The 24625-nt window shown below is 39.4% G+C and overlaps 1 protein-coding gene across 1 annotated transcript in view; it reads right to left on the bottom strand.

Moving 5' to 3' along the window:
* AACS (acetoacetyl-CoA synthetase) overlaps positions 1 to 24625 on the bottom strand; it is a 40157-nt gene that overhangs the window by 1411 nt on the left and 14121 nt on the right. Inside the window, exons 5-17 of the mRNA XM_027732993.2 lie at positions 21745 to 21842; positions 17939 to 18053; positions 17348 to 17429; positions 16518 to 16665; positions 12324 to 12404; positions 11085 to 11209; positions 8288 to 8352; positions 7987 to 8109; positions 6592 to 6705; positions 5963 to 6088; positions 4314 to 4383; positions 3574 to 3632; positions 2535 to 2737 (exon numbers count right to left, since the gene is read on the bottom strand). Of these exons, the coding sequence (XP_027588794.1) occupies positions 2535 to 2737; positions 3574 to 3632; positions 4314 to 4383; positions 5963 to 6088; positions 6592 to 6705; positions 7987 to 8109; positions 8288 to 8352; positions 11085 to 11209; positions 12324 to 12404; positions 16518 to 16665; positions 17348 to 17429; positions 17939 to 18053; positions 21745 to 21842 (1409 nt within the window). The remainder of the gene's footprint in view (positions 1 to 2534; positions 2738 to 3573; positions 3633 to 4313; positions 4384 to 5962; positions 6089 to 6591; positions 6706 to 7986; positions 8110 to 8287; positions 8353 to 11084; positions 11210 to 12323; positions 12405 to 16517; positions 16666 to 17347; positions 17430 to 17938; positions 18054 to 21744; positions 21843 to 24625) is intronic.

Here is a 24625-nt window from a genome sequence, read left to right as displayed (position 1 = left end):
CCCACCAATCCCAGAACTCTATCAAAATTTAAGCACAATGCCTTCTCTTCTGTTACATTTGAAGTACTTTCTTCTGAAATATCACTTGAAGAGTAGGTGGAATTCAAAGAGTTTATATGTCATTTTAGTTTATTACTCCTGTTGGTAATACTGTGAGAACACAATCAAGCTCCAATATAAAACAACAAACCCAGATCAGAATCATGGTATAAACACTAAAAATATTTAATGTTTGTGTTCTGACACATCCAATTTTCAAACAATTTTTAGTTCTGTATGGGTGGGATAAAAAAACAAAGCCCAGCTGCACTGGGATTTGGGAGAAAGAAACCATGATTTTTTTTATCCTAAATGGACAGTTTTTCTAAAAGGGCAAAGTGAAACTCTGAGCTTAATTGGTCTTCTATAGTTAAATGTTTCAAAACAAACCATAACAAACAAAATGCAGTGTAAGAAACATGTTTCACCTCCACTTATGTATCACACAAATTCTATTACATTGTGTTACTCTAAGTAAGGACACTGCAGAAAAACAAAACCCTAGTTGTTATCCTTTTGGGATCAGAGCACTAATTTCTACCTAGTGAAGTATGAGAAAGAACAACTACTTCAATGTGATCAGGAACTGCCAAGGGCCTTTTTGGACAGTCTCTGCTTTTACAGGCACCAAGGCTTTATTAGCCCTTTCCTTGTGCTGATACCACAGACATTTTGGGGCGTCAACTTGGAAAAACTGACTTTTAAGTATCTCCTTAATTTTGTCTGTCTGCTCTAGGAACAGGATCCCCACCTGCTTTACACTAATGAATCCGCTGATCAAAGAACTCAGGTTGTTCCTGGCCTCCAAAACCACTGAAAACTCAACTCCAGGCACCACTATTTTTCATTAGAGATCATTCAGAGCCAAGTTAAATAATCCTCAACTCAATGCACTCTTGCAATATTGATCCTGATGCTAAACCAAACTTGTCCTTCTTAGATCTACTGAAGTCATGTGTAATCTAACCCCCCTGAGTCATGGTGATTAACCACTCTTCTTCCTTCTCCTCAATGATTAGCAAACTAATTTTCACAAGTGCCCAGAAACCAGAAAATCTCAGTGGCCTGCAGGGGAATTCTGCCCTTTAGAACACAAAGATCAGAGTGTTCAAAGCAAATTTGTTTACTTGAATCAGTAAATCTTGTTGATGATGACCAGAGTGCTTACTCAGGACAAGACAAGATAGATTTGCACTACATTTTTTTTTTAACACCTGGATATCCCATTAAAGCCATTCTTTGTATTACTAAATCACCTCACCACAGCTGTACTATTTCTACCAGAAATCAGTGTCAGGATTAGATTGTATTTGCAGATGAGGATGCAAACATTTCTAAAAGTAGGAGAAAATAGGAGGTTTCCCTTCCAAGCAAACTTTAGAAGATGGGAGACAGCTTTGATCACTTTACCACTGGCATATTTATCTGAAAGGTAATTAAAATTCACTCAATTCTCAATTCAGTCAATGTGTGAACTAATTAATGATCTGAGGAGGCTTTCCTGAGGGGCAGCCCATCACAAACACCTCACTACAATCAACTTTGTGCTGTACATTCAGGTGATTTACACAGTTCACAAGTTCAACACTTCATGCAGAAGCTGAGTTACAGCCCAGAAAACCTAAACTTCAGGGGATTTTTATTTTTTAACACTCTTTTGAGCCAAGTACTATTTGCCAACAGTGGCTTGAAGCAGAAATAACAGATCAGAACCAGATCACTATGTGGACCACGGAGGTTGGTAGTGTTGAACCCTAAAGCACTTTCACAGGGAAACCCACACTGGCAGCAAAAGAGTATCAAGAGTATCAAATGGAGAACTCAAGTTTATGTGCAAATGGACTTGGGAAACCTACACTCTCCACCCCCATTCTGCTGCTCAGAGCTGTTCAGGAGACTGTAGCATTAGAGAAGATTATAAAAACAGACATTCTAACTAAAGAGTTCACACAACGAGCACTGTGGCAGAACAGCTTCAGAAGACTGAGCATGCAGAACCCTGAGCTACACAAACTTCTCCTCCCACACAAGCACAACAATTTAATTTTAATTACTATTACAGTTAAGAGTGATAGAGCTACATTTAAGCAGCTAAACAGATGTAAAAGTGAAATCATTTACAAAATGATTTTCTGAATTTGCTGGGTGCTCTCAGCTTTCCTAAGAATGTCACTTGTAACAGGAAAACAGAAACAAAATAAGTTTGTGGATATCAAGAAAAGCTATTAAGTTACCTTTTTAATATTTTCCTTTAAAAGGCTAAGGATATATTCCTGAGAAAATGCAACACATTTAAAAAACAAAAACCATGCTTAGCTGAAAAGGAGATGAAAAGACGTTGCTAGGCAACATAGACAAACTATTTATAAAGCTCGAATACACTTTTGAGATGCTAAAATTTCCATGTATGTGGGTTTGAAGAGCAGTGACAACTGCTCCTTAATTACTATTCAAGGTGACAAAGAAAAAAGTAGGCAGCATTTTTCATGACATACCGGAATGCCTTTGGTTTCCAGGATGAGGCTGGGAACATGCCTGGCGGAGAGCGCGATCCGGATCGCGTCCTGAATCCTCTTCACCAGGCTCTTGCTGAACGTGTGGTTTGATGCCATCTTCAGGAAGAGTATCACCCTCTCCTCCCCATCTTTGTTGTACTGAGGGACACAGAGGCTATCAGAAACCTCCTCAAAGGCTTCCACTGAAAATAAAGAGGAAGTCCTTATTAGTATTTGTATTTATGTACCATTCGTGATGCACATTTTTTGTGGTTGTATCAAAAAAAAAAAAAAAATCACCTCCCCTAGAGCTGCAAAGGCAAACAAGCAACCTGCCTAGATTATCCTACACTCAGCTTCCCCTCTGGGTGCTCTGAAATTTTAACTCCTGCCCAGGTGAAAATCCAGGTTTAAGGATACATTTAGGTCCATAACAAAAAAAAAAATTGCTATAGCTTTTGGGACAGATAATAAGCTTTTACACTAAGCCATTTTCTTTGGCTTTCCTCACAGATGCATAGACAGGAGAATAATGTGCCTGATGACACAAGAACAAAGAGGCAACAGGTGCTTAAGTCTCAGATTAGCACCTTTGCAGGGACAGTTTCACCACCTGCCACAACATCTTTGAAGCACAAAGCACAAGCTCAAGAACTGCTTCTTAATTACCAGGTAAGGTACAATAAAAACAATGTCAAGAGCTTGTCTGGGGGAGAAAAAAAAGCCTGACAAGTTAAGTGTTCTCTTATAAACCTGCATGATACTATTAGTCTGTAAAGCCTTACTATATGCTCCTTAAGATGTTGCTTTTGTATAATCTCAACTAGTCATCTCCCACCCTACACATACTTCAGGAAAGCAACCAGTTTCAAGTTCACAAAACCAAATTTTGCTAATGCTAATATACTCTGTATTGTCTTTCGTCTGAAAGACAGCAAGTCTTTGATTACTTAATCCTTTCAAGCACTTTATAATGCTTGGATTTCAGATTTAAGGCAACGATGGCATAGCTGAAAGAGGTGGAAAGTTGATTTCATACCTATGTTATAGATTTCAGAACTTCCAAATCTTACTCCATTTGGATTTAATGTACCATCACTGAAAAGTCAGACAAACAAAACAAAGAAGCATTAAAATGTGATTACAGTTTGATGAAGAGAAAAAAATTAATGCAATTAACCGAGTCTCTCTACATTTCAGGCAGTGAAAGTGCAGCCACATCACAAACAGAATTGTAAGAGGACTTAATTCACAAAGGCATTCTGCTCATTAAAAGGAAGCTGTACCAAGAACCTCAACAGTATTCATTCACTCAACTTGGTTTCAAACAGCAGCTTTGAAATGCAAGCAGAAAATTCAGCCCCAATTGTGATCTTGAATGTCTAATGATCACTAAAACAGGCACAGCTTAATACCTGACCTTCCATAATTAAGTTTTGCTGTAAAACAAGTCGATGTTAAAGACAAGACCAGAGGACAATCTCCCAATTCACCACCTTGAATGTGCTGCACTCTCAATTGAAATTAAGTGATCATTATAAACCATGGAAAGCAGAAAGTCCAATACTGTCTTGTGTTCACATATAAAAAAAGTGGTGTAGAACTTTGAAATTTAGTCCCTTCCCTCTAATCCAGCTGCTCTGATTAATTTAAGGTCTGAAATCCACAATACTGGATTAAATAAAATATAAAGCTAACAGGTGTGACACAGAATCATGGACATCATACTCCAAAGTGAAGATTGCAAATTTTAGCACTTGTTTACTCAAAACACTTTACCTGCGGCCCAGCATGACAATTCCTCCAGTCTTGGGATTAATTTTGCAGTAATCACCATGGGCCCAGACACCTATTAGGGAATGGCAGAGGTTAAGCAGCTGATTTCTTACTCATCCAGTCACAGTAGACATTTGTGTAACTCAACTCACATTAACTTAATAAAATACATACTTAAGTATAATTTATCTGATATGCTTTGAGAACTACCCACAGCAAGCGTAGCAGTATTTAACTACACAAACAATTCATACTGCATTTACTACAAAGAGCTAGCACACCCAGGAGCAGCTCACATGTTAGGATCAAACTCCACATTATCTTCTGATTCTTTGTTTGCATAACTATACAGCATCCTTTTACAAAGCAGATGAATAGCTCCTCTGAACACCACATTTTGAGCAAACTGGAAGAATCCTCCACAAAGGTAACAATATTCCCACCAGTCTTTCTTGATCCACTTCTTTTAGAATGTAAAATTCTGTGCAAGAAATTTTCTGGACTTGCATAATAGGTCTCAACAATTCCCTAGGGAGCTTATGTGCTTAATGTTCTTGATCTGTGTTAATGTAAAATTTGATTTGACTTTTTGGAGCTAGAATGACTTCTGTATTATTTTTAAAATTGATACTGCTACACAGCCTGCCAAAACCAGAAGTACAAGCCAATTCTACTCAAGTTTTTCTAGAGAAAAATTCCAACCTCACATGCATGTGCAAGTAAGACCATCTTCTAACTTAATTGTTACAGCCTTAAGTCCATTTACAAAGAAAGACAGAACCTCTGGACCACAGTGATTTCAGTCTAACAACTGTCACACACATTTTTTCTATTTACTGCTGTCAGGCTTACATGCAGACTGCAACTTCCACATTCCCTCAATTTTCCTATAAGATTATCTCCTGCTAAACATCTGACTTCTCTTGTGAATCCACTCTGTATTGCTGCTATTTTTAAAAAAGCTTCCATCTCCAAAACACAGCAGCTGGAGATCCTGCTCCTATAAAATCCCTGCCCAAGAGGCAGCAGGGATTTCAGCATCACTGTGCCACATCAGGAAAAGCCCTGGATGAGCAGAGTCCTCCACAATTATTAGGAAGAAAGCCTCTGGCCCACAGTGCCTCTTCCTTTGCTCTGTAGGAGACTATGAATGCAGAATATGCATGTTTGAGGCAGCATATACTTAATCTTCATGCTAATGAGGTAGCAGGTCAGCACTTATCCCTTGGGATTCACTCCTCCAGCTAGGCAGGAGCAGTCTGGCAGAGGTGCAGTAGGACTCATTAATAGCTGATTGCTACCTGACCTATTCAGCACTTCCATTTCACACTCGTGCCAAGCAGTCTGTGTCTGCACTGCAGTCTGGGAGGCTGTGACAGTCAGATCTGCCTAATGAAAGCAGCAAAATGGGATTAGAGCCTTGCAGAGGTTCTTACTAGTTTGATTTGGATCCATAATCAAAACAAAGCACTAGAAAACAGAGTGAGATGATATGAAACACGCTGTGGGGTTCTCACCCTGGGAATCGAAATTCAAAGCTGCACATGCCTGTCACTGGGCAATAGCAAATAAACCTGTGCCTTGCTAGGAACAGCAACACAATCTGGATCCTTGGCCAGTCTAAGCAATATCCAAAGCCCTTCATGACATACCTGGGAATTTTGAGAAATAAGCCTTCCTGTATTTGCTTCCATTCTCATCGTTCCAGAAGTGTGTGGGCTGACAGGGAATAGGCTTGGTACAAACCAGCTCTCCACTTTCACCCCAAACTGGTTTTCCTGTTTACAAACAAAGAAGTGTTTTCTGCATTTCCCTTCTGTAAATAAGAGGGTACCAAAGCAAAGAGCACCTACAGTTTTCACTTATTATTACAGCCAGATGTTGGTGTAAGTATGAGACATGCTGTGACTGTTGGTCTTGGTTTCAACTGGTGTTCAGTTACTAAGATCATCCCTATCTTAACCTCAGTAACTTCAGGAGAGTTACACCACAGGGTGGAAGCCAGCCTGGCATGCCCAGCAACACAGCTAGGGAACACACACCAAAAGCTGGAATTTGGCCTTGATGTGCTTTAGCAGAGTAATAGAAAAGGAAGGACTATTATCTTCACTGGAGTCCCTTAAAATCCAGATCAGATGGATCCATATGCAGCTTTTGTGGAACACGTTTCTAAAGTGGAATCACATTAACAGCTGACTGTTGACCCATCTGATGAATGAAAATTAAGGTCATGTAACTACTTTGTTTTATAAGCATGCATAGTGTTTTGGATAATAGTTACCTTCATCGTTCCACGCTTCTACAGCCATTCCAAGATTTCTGGCCTGAATTTCTCCTTTGTAAACTGGAACTGTAACATTCTGACCCATGAAACATGAAATGATATCTGTTCCACCTATAATAAAAGAAGTCCATTTAGAATATACAGTACTTTGAACTCTAGAGCAGTAAACTGCCACCTTTGCCAAATGCTTCTGATCCACATTAAGCACCATAAACCAAACAGTATTATCCACGATAATGTTGTGACTTTTAATAAAAGACTTCCTTCCTTGCTTTATGTCTTTATATATGTATGCCTTTCATGCAGAACTACCCCTTCAGGCATAACTTTTCTCCTTTCAACATTTTCTTTAATCTCATTTAAGGATATTTCCACTTATAGAAGAATGAGAAAATAAACAGGCCCTAGTTTACAAACTTAAGATATTCAGAGAATTACCTAGAAATGTTTTCTTGTTTGTTTTGATTAAAGTAACCAGTCAAGCTATTCCACTCAACATTTACTTAGCTTTTATATCTTATTAGCATAGCAGGAGGGGAGCCATGCCTATAGGATGAACAATTATCTTAAGAAAAATAGATACTGTCAAAGTGCTTACTTAACTGGAATATTTATAGTCTTTCTAGGACTTCAAAGAAGAGGAATTAAGACACAAATCAATCATGCTAGCTTTACTCAAAAATAGGCTTCTGCATTAGAGTCTATTAATGTCTGTAGTAGCAAGTTCTAGATTCAGCACTACTCTTATTGAGCTCAGAGTCTGAGAACTTCAGCAGAATGGTTATACTTTAAAAAAAAAAAATCAAACTAAACTGAGTTAAAAAGCCCTTTGAAAGAGGCAGTCCTTGTTACAAAGCAAAAGGAAGAGTGCTGTGGTGGATCTTATGTGACTACAAGTTGCCTCAGCACTCCTCACAACAAACTGCACAGCATGGGGGCTTGATATTTCTCTAATTATATAATTTACAAAAAATCTGTCTGCAGTGCCAATTACTTGGCACAAAAGAACTGAAATGGGAATTCTCCAAGAGATATTTTCTGCTAAAGTCAGCTATTTGCAGAACAGTATGTTCTGCAGGTTAATAGACTCTTTTCTTGATCTCAACCCTGCCACCCCTAAGGACAGCCAGTCAAAATAAATGATCATACTTAAAAAGAGCTAAGATCCAAAACATCCACCAAAAACCTTTTGGAGTGTATGAGTTTCATTATGGCACAGTGAATTATGCAGAAAAATCTCTGCACTAAAAAGACAGTTCATTTCAGTTTAACTATAACCATTCCCAAATGATCCAAGGCTTAAGCTTCCCAAACATACAGCACAAGTAAGCAAGAAGGAAATGCACAGGCAATCAAGAGAATTACTGAGATGCTGCAGTATAAAAGCATCACCTGAAATGGATCCCAGGAGGACACTGCTTTTTATGTGTTTGTAGACATACTCGTAGCTTTGAGATTTGAGTGGTGATCCTGTAGACAAGATAGTGTGGAGTGTTTGGAGATTGTGTGTTTCACCTTAGAAAGGAGAAAAATCAACGCAGGTTAATGTATAATTTTTACAAGGGTTTCGAACTCTTTGTCACTACAACACAGCATAATTACATAAAGGACTGTGACAAGATACAGGCCCAAAACCAGGAGAGGAAAGGTAGGAAGGAAGACAGGAGGGATTCACCAGCTTTTTGAAGCTTACATGGTTTTAAATTTTTCTCTTCTAGCACAGCCAGCCATTTTGCACCTGTTCCAAGGATGGTGATCCTAGAGGGAAAAAAAAGTTTAAATGTTTTACATATTTAAATATGCTAAGATTCCAAAGACGTGCAATTCCCACTGCTGTAAGCAGAGGCTGTTAGACACTCTGTATGTGGATTAGTCAAACAATGCAGTCTCTTAAAGCTTTCTAAGTAGAAGGCACATCCTTTTGAACTATCAAAATTAGTCAGATCATGTGTCACTTCTGCAGCTTTGAAACTTTTCATTCTGTCTTTAAATATTAAGCAAAGCTTTCCCACCTCATGAAAACATCATTCACTTTCACTTACAGGAATTTGTAAGTGCAGAACACTCCAAAGACAACAGAAAATGTTATAATGTTTACTTCATTAATGGGTCATAATTGCCACAAAGCTGTGTAACGCAAAGCTGTTGCCTTGGTACACTCTTACACAGAAAACCTTTGCCATTTCAGGCCACAGTTGGATAAAAAATACTTTACTCTGAGACAGCACTCAGTGATTTTCCAGAGATTGGATTTTTCAGTTTCCACTGGTGAAAGCCTGAACTGCAGGTGCCTAAACAAACAGGAAATTTGGCCCAACTCAATCCTGCCCTTGCAAAGTCTATTTAGAGCTCTGTGATACAATGGAATTAAAACTTGAAACAAAGGCTGTGACTCTTCCCTACTCTATTGATAGAAGTGCTAGTTTAATGTTTCTGCTAACATTCAGGAAATCCTCTTCCCTGCCTTCTGCTAATTCATTTTATATTACAGCAATAAACTCACTCAGGAATAAACTGACTCAAGAAAATAGATGAGGATAAGCCTACAGTCTCAGTGCACAGAACATGGGCAATACAGACACCAGCAGAGCTTAAAAATAAGATCCTGCTATCTTGGCTTTTACTCCAAAGGCAAGATAGAAGGTAGAACACTTCCAGGCAAGGAGATATTTCAACACTATCAAAAAGAGATGCTTTACCTTTGCCATTCAGGTGGATGACTCTCAGCTCTCAGGTTACTTGCACAAACACATCAGTGGCATAGAGCAATTTACCAGGCACATGGGAACAGCACAACAGAATCACAGAATGCTTTGGCTTGGAAGGGACCTTAAAGGTCACCTAGCTCCACAACCCCTCTGCCATGGGCAGGGAACCTTCCACCACAAGAGCCCACAGGACACTGCTCCTCAGTTCCCATGTACCTCAACCATGTGAACTATTTTTATGCTTACATAATCTCTTTCCTTCCATGTCTCCAATCAGTGCTTATTTTACATTAGAATAAAAAATACTTCTCTATTTATTTTTAATGTTTGACACTTCCTCTATAGCACAGTAGAGCCAAGTCTCCTATTATTCCCTTCCAAATGCTACATAACTGCATTTAGTCACCATCCACTAATTCACTTCAACAGATCATTTAATGGATGTCCACTTGAGTAGTTCTTGCCATGCAGTAGGAGATTGCATATTCTTACAGTATCATCAGGGTATCTGAAGGCAAGTGTGGTGCATCTCCAAAGAAGCAAGGTAGTCTTCACATGTTGAAGCCTTTTTTTAACATATTTAACATATGAGTGAGCTGGGAACAGACTGCATGATGAAGTACCACCCAGATGGCCACCGCTTTTAGCGCCAGATTACAAAAGTGAGACATGCAGACACATTTATCTTCACTCAGATTTGGCATGTAGAAAAGAAACAATGCTTAAAAATAAGCTGTGTTATTTCTCGATTCTGATTTTTTGCCTGTTGTTCTACCAGGGTTTTTTTAGGGGGTGGGGCATGGCTCAAGTTTGTGGGTTTGTTTTGTGCTGTTTCTCTACTGGAAGCATTTTGACTAGGCATTAACTTTCAGTTATAACAGCCAGAGACAAAATGCCAGTCTTTAAATATTACATGTCACAAGAGACAGTGAGGTTTAAATTATTAATTATCAAGAGTTGGAAAGTGAATCTTTTCCACTTTTCCACTCATCCACTTTCTACCACCAAATTAATTTTCATTATCAATTAAAAATGACACTTATTTTACCAGTAATAACATTCAAACCTACTGCTTACATCCAGTTGGCAAAATAGGAAAGTTACCAAAAAAAACCAAAACAAAAAAAACGAAGTTCAACCAGCGTACAAAGTTAAATACCACCACAGTGTTTTGCAGTGCTTTATGTGATACCTGCTATTTCTCTAGGCTTCAAGAAAGGGCACTCTGAGCATTTGCAGGCAGAAAAAAACCAGTATAAACCAATTACAGAATAGCTTGTCAGCAAGAATTAGGCATTACAGATTAAAAAGCAAAGTATGGAAATACAAGCAACCCTGCTGAGTCTTTCCAGTCAATTTATGTCTTTAAGCCAAAGTTCTATGTTGAGTCTTACGTTGAGCTGCTTGAAAAAAAGGATTCTTATTTACTAAGTTCTGAGTGCACTGAGAAATTACTCGTCAGATTGCTCCCAATTACTGCCTTTTGAAAAGGCTGCTCTTGAAAACTGACTATTGAACCAGAACTCTTTGTTTGCCTGGAATTCTAATACTTGACTCAAATTTGAAACAGTTAGCTCTTTGTCTCTCCTGCTCTCTCAAAAAGTGTTTTTAGCACAAAATTTTAAAAGTAGTTCCAATCAAGGCTAAGTCAAAAGACAAACCATGTCATGCTGTGTACGAGTTCCTGACCAAGGGAACAACACCTTTAGTGAGATTGCTTGGATGCGGTCATTGTGACAGAAGCAAATGCCATTATCCTTCTGTTTAATCTTGTTTACATACCCTAGTCTGTCAGTCAAGTCCCAGAGCACATTTGGTGAAGGAATTAGAGGAGATCCATCATACAGGACCACTGAAGCTCCTGTAGCAAGTGCAGACACTAGCCAATTCCACATCATCCAGCCAGTCTGGAAAAGAGAGGATACCTACATCAGTTTATCTTCATCAGCTCCCTGTCTGCTGTTCTGGCAGCTCTAGCACAGGATCAGGAGGGCTGTCTGCTGTCACATGCTGGTAGAGGAGCTACAGGCAACTATAAAAGGATGGACAGGTGTGAATGTTGGCAGAAGCTGGAGCAAGGCATGGTCCCTGTCCTCGTGCCAAAGGTACCACCCTGCCCTCTGCTTCCCTTGCCTGAAGTTCTCCTGCTGTAAGAAACTGTTAAATACCTGAGTTCACACCCATCTCCACTTATTATGTCTAACCATGTTATTTAAGAATCCACAAATAAGGCTGAAGCACTGCTTATCCTCTCACCTGTCCCAAGACTGAGCAGCTACACGTTCCTGATGGATGCTCATCTAACTTATCCTTACAAATATCTAATGAGATGGGAATTCCATGCCTCCCTACACACATAGCTTTAAGGCACAAGTCAAGAGACAAGACAACTTTGAGACAAGGCAATTACAATGATCCCTCCATGGAGATATTGCAAACTGACTAGTTGTGTTAAAGCTCAGAAAGGAACTCATGAGGAAAGACATGAGCCTTCTCAGACAGCTGCAGCAGTGGGAATCTTTGGAATCATTTTTCTTTATCACAGCATCAGAAAAAGCACCCCCACCCCATATCTGAACTCTTACATAGATCGGGTTTGCTCCCTTTCCTTTACAAAATTTAGAGCTGGGCAGTTCCTTTCCTCCCCATCAAAACAGACACATAATAGAAAGTCTCATCTTCTGTATGATGCAGCCCTGCATGATGGAGGAAACTGGAATCTGATTTGTAGGTGATATTGATGAGGCAGTTTGATCAATAAACCTAAGAGACTGTAAAAATCAATTCATTTTCCTCACCAGTTAGGTCAGAAACATTTAACATGGGTTTGACCTTTCATCAGAAAGGTTGCATTTTATTATTTTACCTGAATTTTTTTAAACTCAGTTACATAGGACAATCCCTTGCAGAACAAACATTTAAAATACTTTAAAATGTACTTGTAGATTTGTATGAAAAGTTCTCATCTTTCTTATAAAGATTTATTATAGTGATTTTAGAAGTGCCTTAAGCCCCACTTGCCGTTGTGTAGTACATAATCACATCACTGCTGGTCATGTTGCCATGAAGAATGTGTTCCTTCAGGTGCTGTATTAGTGTGCCCTGCAAAGACAGTGAAAGAAAAATACAAGATCATGTAAGTGAAAAGCAAAACTCTGACAGCACATTAAGACTTAAAAATTACTAATGTAGTCAATACATTGCAGGATGTACTGCAGGATTAAAGCAAGTATTTCCTTTAACTACAACTGAAGTAAATCCCAGGGTCTATTTACTGCAGTAGCAATTGCATTCCTCATTCTCACATAACTTTTCAGCCTCTCTCATTAGACCTCAGCAATCCTCATGGCACATCACTTTTAATCCATGGAATAAATAACTTCCCTGACTTTCAACTCTGCACAGCCATCAGAGTTGCAGAGTACTCCATGCAGACCATCATTTTAACCAGACCATCAGGCTTTTACCAGTCAGATTTTCCAAGATAAGCCCTTTGACAGAGTTTCATTTTCAGCATGTTTGGGCAACTGGGAGGAATGAAGGACTGAGAGCTGCCATAAACTGCAGCAGCTGCTATACGTTAGCACTATGTATCCAAATTATCTTATCTATTAACATCTAGGAGACATAACACCTAACACTAGAGATCTCTTGTAAGCACTGAAGTGACTAGCAATGCGAAATGTCTCACTGCTCAGATCATCAGTATTAATAATGTACTTGAATATATTACTTTTCTTTTGTTGGAAATGCTGCTAAAGTACCTTCCTGATCATCGTTAAAGCATAACTTGTTAGGATAAATAAATTTACAGACTACTTCATTAAGACACTTCACCTCAGTGACAAATTAACGTGGCTGATGTTAAAATAAAAAATGGTTCTTGCATTTATGCAAGGAGTTACAGTGAAACTATTAACAGCCTCATAAGCATGAAACAAGATTTACACTGAAAGAAAAAAGATTACAGATAAACATTTGAAATGAAAAAGGAGAGTCATAAAACTGGCAAACGCTTCGGGAGAAAAGGCAGAAAACATTAAATAAAAATAAAGGAGTAAATCTTATTTTTGCTTCACAGCTCAAAGGAATCAGGTCTGAATTCACCTGCTGCTGTTTGAACACCCTCAGCTGTCACAACACTGCCACCTAGCTATAGCTACCATCTTCTACTGCTGAAAATTACCACAACCTTTAGGACTTAGAAACACTGTGTCTAACTGAATTGTTAAGGTTGCCAGAAGAATTGCAGGTGTTAACATAATTACTGCATTTACAAAAAGAAATCACACTGCCCCTGCAGGAGATTCTGAAAGAGCCACAAGAAATAGCAAAATTAAAAGTCAAATTCAATTAAAATAAGTATTGGTTCTCTTTTTCTTTCATTTGGTTTTTGCTACTTCACAGTTTTGGGATCAAAAGGGGATTTTAAAACAATGACTTCAGGTAGAGGCTATGAACTATTCCCCTGCAAAACCTGTTAAGACTCAGCCTGGAAACAAAGGTACTGTGGGAGAAGGCAGAGCTGTTCCAAAGAGCTTATGGCCCAAGATGCTCTCTCAAGTTTATTTATAGGGCTTGCTTATTTATAGGACTTTTACAACCCTCAAAATAAATCCCGAGCATGTAGCATTTCATGACACAGATCTGGTAGCTGATAAAACTTACTGGTCTACTTGTCTTCAGTGGGCTCAACATAAGGCAGGTGAAGTGCTGAGCATCTGCAGTGCCAAAAACCAGCAGGCACTGCTGCTCCTGGGCCACAGTGTGGCTCAGGAGGGACCAGTGTTAAGCAGTTACACAGCTGAGAGCCTGCCATGAGTAACTACTCATGGCTGCTCAGCCTGGTCTCAAACCAGCAGTGTTCTCTGCATGCTGTTCAGAAAGAGTCCGAGCATGAAAAATCCTCAGAGTGACTTGCCTGCAGCTGCACAAGGAGTCTGCAGCAGGGCAGATGTCTTGCAAGTCTTTAAGATGGAAAGAAATGATGTGGATTTTATCAAAAAGTTATCTCCTTAGATAGCTGGGAATATGGAATAACCGAAAAAGGGTCTGTACGAACGAGGCAAGAAGCAGAACCAATGTTTTTAGGACTAAAGAACAACAATTACTCACTAATGTATTTTACGTATTAAAAAGAACCCTCCAAATGTCTTTCTGTAGCACACCCAACTGTTCAATACCATACACACCAGAAAAAGCCTACTCTCTCTGAGGCACCACTTTTTAAAACATCTCCCATGACCTGGCTGCATTTTCTTTATCTATAATGTGTCATTTCACTGTGTATCAAGAAAACAGAATATGTGCAGGGAAAATAGACCAGAAACATACTGCAGAATTAGATAAACTGAGTTGTGAATTTAAAGTAAGCTGCCTATTGGCATCTAAAATCACTACAGTAACAACACAGTATCAAAGCATGCTATAAATAAGCAATACTTGAAATGTCTTCATTGAAATGTCATCTCTTCTTGCTGTTTTAATTACCAAAACCAAACTTGAGTTAATGTAAGGCTGGAAAATGAAACAAAGATGGTGGACTAATTTTGCTTTTGTTGAAATCAATAAGAATCCTACTATTAATTCCAGTCGAAACAAGATTATGCCAAGAACAAACAGAGGAACCCAACCAAGCGTGTAGAAGGCATTTAAGAATTTATTTGCATGGACTCTTTGCAGGCCCTATTCACACTGACACATACAAAGCATGCAACTCCTGCGGCCTCTGATGAAACAACTTGCTTTTAGGCAATTTCTAGAACTTAAGGGGAAAAAAAAGTCACCCTGCAACACAGAACTAGAGCTGCTCAATAGGAACAGAATCATTACAAACCTATTCATCCATCCATTACCTCCTCTCCTCCCCAGCAAGGATGAGTAATCTGTACCTAAACTCTAAGGTAGCTCTGTACAAACTGAAAAGATGGAGACCAGAGCAATGATTCAGCTAAGCAGCAACACAGGTAACATGGGAAAAGAAAGAACTTTGTTGCAGAGTCCTGCTGTCTGATCTACATCTGTTTTCATCTCTACTGTTTATCATCCATCACTGAACAAAACACCTGTCCTGATTTTACTAATCCACCCCTGCAAGTACTTAACCAGTCTAAAGCCAGCACAGCTTCAAAACAGCTGTCAAACCACAAAATATACCTTCTTCACAAACACTGGATGTGTCCCAATGGGACCATTTTGTGTATCACATGCTGCCTGGTATGAACTCCTATTGATAATATATAAAGCAGAGTGTTTACAGGCAGCAGGGGATTTGTCTGCGGGCAAATCCTCCAGTCCTTGCCATCAAAGAGAGGCAAGAACATACACACTATGGGCACAGCATCAAAGGATCCTGCCCTCAGGCCACCCAGCCGTGCAGGATGCTCATCCTGACTTTCAGAGCAAACAGCAGAAATGATGGACTCTGGCTAAAAGTTGTGCAGTTCCATTTACACATGATGGTACAATTGCACTGTTCAACACATCCTGCCTGCCTTGAGGGGGAAAAAAGCCCTTCCTTTTAAGGATTACACTAATGGAAGAGTTAAAGTTTCAACACTATGTCTGACTGCTGGAGTCACTTCCTCTACTTTAAGAGCTTGAGAACATCAATAGTAAACAGAAATAACGTGAGCACAGACCATTTTGGCACTAATATCATATACACCTTTAGCCATAACAAGACATGGCCTAAAGCAAAGTTTCCATACAAAGCAAAAGCTACACTCAAGGAGATGGTAACCTTCTGGCTTCCTTCCTTAAAAAAAAAAGGATTGATGAGAATAACATACTCTGAACTAATAAACACAGAATATAGTTTAAAGCAAAAAATAATCTAGATTATAAAAACTGCAAGCTTCCTATGGGCCTTAGCTTGGCAGAGTCCAAAAATCAGTTCCGAACACCCAATTCAAGTTTTTTGGCCTTTCCTCTACAAGTATCAGTCAGGCCAGTTCTAGTGATGCTTTTGTGACTGATACTTGCTGCCAGAAATCTGAAAGGTCTCCACACTGATCTCTAAACCAATATATTTTATAGCAATCCATATTTGCTTTCAAACAGCCACTTATAAATAAAAAGGTTCACTGCGAGTTACTGAAACACTGTCAGCAATCAATTCTTCCTTAAAGTACACCATGGTATGATGCTGTTAAAGGGAAGATGTAATCCAGGGAGTTAAGTACAGGCAGTGCAGCTCCAGGAGGGGAGACATACCCCTGCTGAATGCACCATGCATTTCGGTGCCCCTGTTGTGCCTGATGAATACATGATGAAGAGAGGATGACTGAAAGGCAGCTGCTCAAACTCCAGCTGGGGAGCCTGGTCTCCTTTCCCAGTAGCCAGGAAGTCTTCTAAAAAGACACTGCACAAGAGGGGGGAAAAAAAAAAAGGAACATTGCAGAAACTTCTGAAAGCATTACCCCAGCCCATACATAAGATTACCTCTGTATTCAACAGCTCATTTACAATAAGCCATATACCCAAACTATGTATATAATTTCTATTTCTAGTCTACTCTTTGAATTGCTAATTATTTTGTTTCCTTTTCTGTTTTAAAATAAGCCATTAGTATAATCTTTAGACTGAAGACAACAAAATCAAACCTATAAACCTGCCCCTGTGACCAGCTACCAGTCTTAACAATTCAAAGAAGACAGGAACAAACTGAGTCTAACCCTGGGACTCGATCATTTCCAAAAAGTGTTTAAACATACATAATCCAAATCAGTAAGTAAGCAAAAGAAACTCTAAAAATGTCATTTAGATTATTAATTATTCAGGTCAGGAAGCTTTGTTCTCCCTGCTATGTCCTACTGAATTGTGCCTTCATTTGAGAGCCAGTAATACCAATGATGGTTTTGTAGGAGCAAAACATCTGCAGCAACCTACACTACACTTCTGTTTCCAGTATGAGGATGGACCACATTAAATCTGACTAAATCCCATTTTTTCCAAGTTCAAGAGGTCAGTCAGGCAGTTTCCATAGCTATCAATATCCATCTCATGCCTAGTTTGGACACTCACAGCTCACAAGCTCCCATTACCTGTTTGGAATCTTGGAAATATCTATGGTTTCTCTTGACGAGACGTACGGAATCACTACCACTTTTTTTAGATCTGGAAGCCCTGAAAGAAAGAAGAAAACAATTATTTACTACACTCAGTTACATACCCAGAGGTCTTTTCTGCCTGGTTGAATCATACAGTGTAATGCACGAAGTAACAGCAATAATTCTGATGCACTGAAACCCCAAAAGATTAAACTGTTACCCAAGATATAATTTCCTCAATACTGCCAGCCTTTTATGTGTAAATCTGCAAGCTCTAGTGCTTTAATACCTCTTTCATTTGTCTCCAGCAGCACTTTGCTTGAGCTTAAAAACACTATCATCAGCTCCTGTTCCTCTGCTTCTACTGCTGACTAATATCTGGTGATCTATTTAAGTTAAATGAGCAGAAAACCGTTAAAATTACAGAAAGTACCACTCAGTTTTTACTCAAATCTGTTCTGAAAATCTAAGTGACCACAGTGATACGGTAAAGAAGGAAGGACAGCAACAAGCAGTGTCAGTGCAGGCTTTGAGTGCTCAGAGAACTACAGTATAACTAAGACTAGGTAAGATGCAGTGAAATACCTTTTACCACTCTCAGCAGCTTTTCCAAGTGATTGTGCTCTTTGCCATTGTATATTACAGCTTCAACAGAGAATATAAGTTTAGGCTGAATTTGGGAAAATCTATCCAGCACACCCTAGGGACAAAGAGAAAAATAAGTTAAAAAAGCCCTGAAATGAATTGCTAGGAAATCTCAGTGGATGCTAAATGCAAATTTCAATTCAAGCAAGGAGTAAGGACAGGAATTAACAGGAGAGTTGTTAAAAGACTGCCTGCTTTCATTCACACAAGATGTCCAAAGTACAACAGGTTTGTAACAATCTATTTCATGATCCCCAAATGTATCAACCAGTAATACAGATAAAATCCCCACAGACCACAGAACATTGTTCACTGAAGGGTCAAGCTCACAAAGCTGTCTAAGCAGCTAAAAAAGTCACCTTGAGAGTCAGCTGTAAACTCATCTAAAGAGGACAACGATGTGAGCAGGAGTTGGGCCCCTCATTTCCACAAAGGCCCACAGGACTCCTGGCTGCACCTGCAGGCAGGTGCTCTACGTGCCCTTGGGGTGCCTTTGGCAGGGCACCAGTGTTGGGGCTCTGAATGGGGAGAAACAAACAGCCCAGTCTTGTGGGAGATGTATTTATCATAGAGTGAGGTGGCACTTCACCTGAACTGGCAGCTTTGTTTTGCTACAATTAACAAAGGAAACTATATCACTCTTTTATCAAAATAATCTGCATATTGAACAAACACCTACGCTACCAGCAAAAACTACCACAGCTCCTTTAGAATCTCTGGGGCAGGGCACATTCAAATGCTAATTTTTCAGGTGTCTCCTCCAGCTTACACTCTTTTCAGGAATTTATCACAGCTGTCATCCTATTTGAGATTAAAACCTTTCTGGCACTTTTTCCATGTACACTGCATGTACACAGCCTACCAGAAATAAATCAGTTTGTATTCAACAGCAAGAAGCAAATCCTTTTATTAAAAGCACTCAGCACATAGTGATGTTCAAACCTCTCTAGCTACATTACTTGAAGCATTAAGAACTATAAGATTACTCAATATTGTAAAATTGTCAGCTAACTGTTCAAGAACAATCTCCTAAATCATGCTGCAAGAGTCAGACTTGAGTTATGTGCTTACTCCTCCCAGCATTCTTTATTCTTCTGTTTTCTATTTTGTCTTCTACTTCGCAGCCAAAGTGAGAAACAAATTACCAAACTAGAGGATGAATGCAAAAACATCACAATCAAGTAATCTCTGTTAAACTTCTTTTCAAGCTGGACTCCTCAGGGTTGAAAGAAAGCCTCCTGAAAAGGCACAGCAGTCCTGTCCTAACAGCTTCCCATGGACTTTCTTTCTCTTCAGGAAAGCTCCCTGAACACCACAGGTAAGGTAGAGGGATATGACTAAGTATAAATATTTAACTGTCCCTGCTGAGTATATCACTTAATAGCTTTCTCTCATATCAAAGATGCATTTCATTTTCCTTGTTCACATCGTAAGAAAACACAGTGACAATGCACTGACACTCAAATACATCAATTGGTTTAAAATAACAATCACCAGAATCTGTTTCAGTGACAGAAGTGGTTTTCAAGAGGTCCCTAACTAACAAACTCAGAAATGTAGATTTAATTAATACATTACAGTCACTTTCCTGCTTTCTTAGGTATTTTATCATACCTACTTCTTTGTACCTTTTTCCAAGAACAGACGAAGCAGCCACACACACGTGCTGGGTGTATTTATGTATCTGTGTGTACTCATGCTGAGCACAGAGCCCATATACCCCATTTCCACACTGCCTGGTGTTTAAAAGTGAAGACCAATGAGAACTAAGGGTACTCTAACAGAAGAATCAGATCTGAAGAGGAGTGAATCAGAAACAGAGATGACTCCAATACTCAGGGTCTTACCAAATCTGCTAACACACTCCATTGGATTCATTAGCACTGGCAGGATCAAATCCCACAGGGCAGCCTGGCATGATACAAAGGCAATACAAACAGATGGAACATGTAATTGCTACACTGAAACTTTAATCCAACCAGATGGCTCAGCAAGGAATCACTTTCACAAAAAGCTCAGGTACAGCAGATATGGCTTGTTCAATTCCATGAGCCTCAAATCCAGTACTAAAAATTCTGCAGGACCCCACAAATGGAGCTGCACTGACAGTGCCAGGGCTCACCAAAGGTTTCTCACCTAGTTCTAAATGCAGAGCTCCTTTATAAACTCTTATATCCAACAATTTCTCACGCACAGGCCTCAGAGCACCACTTTCCTATTAATATATGGAAATGGATTACCAGAGACTAGAGAAATGAAGCAAGAGCTGCCAAGAGTGGCATTCTGTGTGGGAGGGAGCTCACTGGTTCTCTGACAGCAGACTTCCTGAATGCTTGAAACCTTTGGATGTATGGCATTCAGAGACTGCAGTGTGTAGGCAGCTCTGAAAAGTGACATTTCTAAGCTTCAAACATATATACACAATTGGACTTGAAATGTTGAAAATGCTACACTATTTCCCAAAACACAACCAAAAAAATCTTCATTTACATTAACAGGATTAATGCAACTGCACAGAAGGAAGAATATGTTTTCCTTAGGGTGGAAGCCAATATGTCTGAGGATCTCTGCTGATCTCCCTCAAGATTTTAGGGTTTGAATTCATGCCAACACATGTTGCCAAAGGAGAATAAATGATATTGATGGCACTGCTGCTCCAAGGCTAAGTTTCATTAAAAAACTATCACAAAAACTTAAAGCTGGGCACTGAAAATAACAGCAAATCAACACGGACAGAAAACATACCAGTCCTCTGTAATGCAAGCAAAATGAACAATCTCCCCCCAGATGAGAGACCAAATCACATTGCAGAGAAGATATTCCATACTGTCATTTTCTGAGCAAGCAGAAAATATTTGTAGAACAGATTGATCATTACATGCTGTAATGATTTTTTAATAGTTTTTTTCCAAAACATGGAATGCTGCCGCCCTCTAGTGCTAATCCAGGGAGCACATTCCATACATTTAACCAGACACTGTGGTTAAACACTGAAATTGAGGGTACTACCTAAAAGCCTTGGTGTTCTGTGCCCTGCAACGCACAAACAGCACATTCTCCAAATGCTGTCATGTCAACTTTTAGATAGAAGGTTCAACACTCTACTGTGGAAGTAATTTGTATCTGTTGATGGGTGGTAAAGACTTCCCAATGCAAGCAGAATATATTCCCAAAGCTTCCAGGGCATATCTATTTGGATGCCACGATAATGCTGTGTGTGAAATACAGCAAAAATTTATTTCTTCACTTAAGTCAACAAGGTTAGTGACATTAGCCTGAAATTCTCCACCTTGTTGGCAAACAAAGCCTTTGGGAAGAGACCAACTGGGATGGTGCTGAGTTTACCCACACAAGAGGAAAAGGATGGGACTGCTTAGGCAAAGAACCTGGAACATTGCTAAGCAGCCCCGAATGAAGGGCCAAACTTCAGACAACTCAGTTGAACTGCTGCTTATTAGCATATTTAATATAATAAAAACTAACCAAGACTATGGAGTCCATCTGAAAATATTCCAACATGAGTAGCTAAAGTTACTCAAACCTCTAAGCTGAAAATCATTACTGACAACTGAAAGGACACGTTTGAGTTTGTGGTAGCCAGAAAAAAAATCCGGAGTACTTGGCTGTGCCAGGAGGTGGCAGCAAGACTAAAGTGAACAGAATCGATCTGCCACTTGTATTTATCACCCTCACAGTTGTCTGAAACAGAGCAAGAGCTTTTCTGCACATGCAATGAGGCCACTCACGTTAATGCCAAAGTCTGGTGATGTGGAGCTCCAGATTGCACCGATGCTCGCAGCAGCCAGCATTGCTTCCACAGCATGGATGCTGTTTGGTAAGTAACCTAGGGCAGGGATGGGATGGTTAGAGATGGAACACAAACATCAAATCTTACAGTAAATACAATATATACAGTAGACAGATATTAAAAATTCAAAATCCTACACTGAAGCATGATTTCAAGTTCCCCACACAACCATAATGTCCTACTGTGAAGTCAAATCAGTTACACAAGGTACTAGAAATAAACCCATTTATAAAAATATTTGTATCAGGTTTTCTATCTAGAAGGTTACCCCCAATTTACAAGTGTTTCTGCTTAATTAATGAGCCTTCCAGGATAAGAGAGCAGCACATTGAAAAGAATAGCTGGCAGAGAAAGTTTGTGGATTGATTAGGGTACGTAAGGATACAGCATATGCAAGGGAATAGAACAGGTCTGCAGGAACAGCCATTGGAGAAGAAACGAGTATCTGGAAGGAAAGGTTATAAATAGTTCAACAGCAGAGATTCAGCTTTACAAAGCTAGATTTTGTCTGGTAGACACTGCCAGAATCATAAACACAAAACAAGCAAAACCAGTGTCTCAGCTGATAAGGGAATAATAGTGGGACAAGCCCTGGAACATTCCTACATTATTGTGGCTCTTCAGGTTTCTCTCATTAGCTTGCAGCAAGATTTCAAGTTTTAAATTCAATTTATTAAGACATACAGAATAAATTAATGTCAAAAGACTTAAGAGTTTTGGTAAGCTCAACTTGAACAACTCTCCAGAAGGTGCTGGGTGGCTGAGACTGACTCTGCACTGATCAGAATCCAACCCAAAGGAAAACATGCAACTGGAATTCACAAACTACACTGACGTAGATCAAAGATCATCCTTCCTAAGCAACCAAAAAAAGGCACAGAATGGACCTAATTGCAGTACTCCAACACCTAACTAGAATTCAGCATTTGAAAGCAAACTTAAATGGCAGTAAGTGGCAATAAAAAATGCTTTCCACCTGCTTAACATCTGTAGTGAACACTGACAGATCTAGGACTGCACATTTACCAGCACAAGGCACCTCTCAAAGAAAGATACTTATGTAGTTCCTGTCCTGAAAAGTACATCCAATCAAGATCTTAACAGCAATTTCTGTTACATCAACTTTATCAAGCAAGAGGATGCTGAGCTTGATTTTTGCCAGTTTGTCCACAACACTTGGAAAAAAAAAAATCCATCCTTCTCCAACTTTGTAAAAAGTAAACTTCAAGTCAAAAAACTCAGTGAAACACCTTCTTAAACCAGCATGGCTGCTTCAGTTACTCTAAGCAGCTTTGCTTTTGGGAGTAGGAACTTTGAAAACAGCATTATGACTTAAGCACAACAATTTCTGGAAAACACCCAACAGTGAATAAAAGCCTCCTACCATGCTAAGACATAAATTACTCCCTAGAATTGCCTATAGCTTGTGGTGTTTTCTTCAGTTTAGTTCTTAAGCAAAAAGTGCAGCAAAATCTCATGCCCATAAAGGCATTATTTATTTTGTTATTTTTCCCTTGGGGTCAAGGTTTATGAACAGGGTACAGTATCCCAAAATCTTAGAAATTTTTCTTTTAAGACAAACCTTCCTCCCTAAGTGATAATTTGAAATATATGAACCTGAACAGATTAAAATGTCATTTTGTGTGTCAAAAGCAGTTCTTTAATTGATGCCAAATATTTCCACTGAGCATTTCTTGGATGGGATGATCAGGGGGCCAGAGTGCAACGAAAACTGAAAGATCTCTTTCCCCGCTTTGGAGCAGTTGGTACCTTGCCATAGCTCACAAGCTTCAGTTCTATTATAAGCAATCCTCCTTTTCACCACTCCCACACAAAAGCCCTCAAGGCAAGAATACAAGTCTTTGCTGATTATTGTGAGCCAGACAATTAAATCATTAGTTTCATTTGTCAGTTGCCTTTGAGGTGGTGGTTGAGTTTTGGAGGATACCAGCCAAAACTGCCCAAAGGTATGAAACATGTACAGCAACTTACTCTGCATTTCTGTATCTACCCAATCTCTGCAGGCAGCCAGGCTGCCTGATCCCTGAGATTTCACATCTGTCCCAACACCAGGTATTATGAATAAAGATGTTTCTATTCTGACCAGAGATCCTCCAAACACAGCAATGTAAGAGCTCCTGTTACTTTTCTCTCAGCAGCTCCCAACCCTCAATGACACAAACTACTTCTTCAGCCAGTCTTTCAGATTAAAACAGGATTCTGAGAAATAAGAAAGACTATTATAAAAATTGATTTCTCCCTCTCTCGCATCTGAGTTTGGCAGACAAACCACAGCAACTGCCATGTGTAAAGCTCCCTGCATTTGACTGCACCCCTTGAGATACCAACTTACTCCTCAAAGCACTCAGTGGGCTGACAGGTCCCAAGGGTCTAAAATGGGAGAAATAGGAATGTTGCTGACAAAGAGGATGAAAAAGGCAACTTCTTTAGCTGGATTTTAACATCAGGCAGGAGTCACAGAGCAGTGACCTATGTATAGAAGCTCTGTACTACAGAAGAATAATGGTACTGCTAGTTTAGATATCCATCATATGTTTGTTCAGGTATTTAACTAGAGTCTCCATGTTCCTTGATACAATATTTCAGCTAAGAAAACTAGAATTTATCAACATGGGTAAAGGTTGCAAAAGGTATTTATCTCTGTAGCTTAAATTACCCCTCACAGAAGGTGAAAACTAACTTCTGTTACTAGAAAGAGAAGGATCTTCATACTTTGGGTGAACTGAAAAGCAATTGAATAGAGGGCTCAAAACACACGAGTTGGGAACTCATCAACTAGGAATATCAGAGTATGACAT

This window comes from Pipra filicauda, unplaced genomic scaffold, assembly GCF_003945595.2.
Source record: "Pipra filicauda isolate LSUMZ 115617 unplaced genomic scaffold, ASM394559v2 scaffold14_size4853619_pilon, whole genome shotgun sequence".
Classification (NCBI taxonomy): Eukaryota; Metazoa; Chordata; class Aves; order Passeriformes; family Pipridae; genus Pipra; species Pipra filicauda.
The sequence above is the reverse complement of the archived record's forward strand: the minus strand, read 5'-3'. Positions and strand labels throughout refer to the sequence as shown.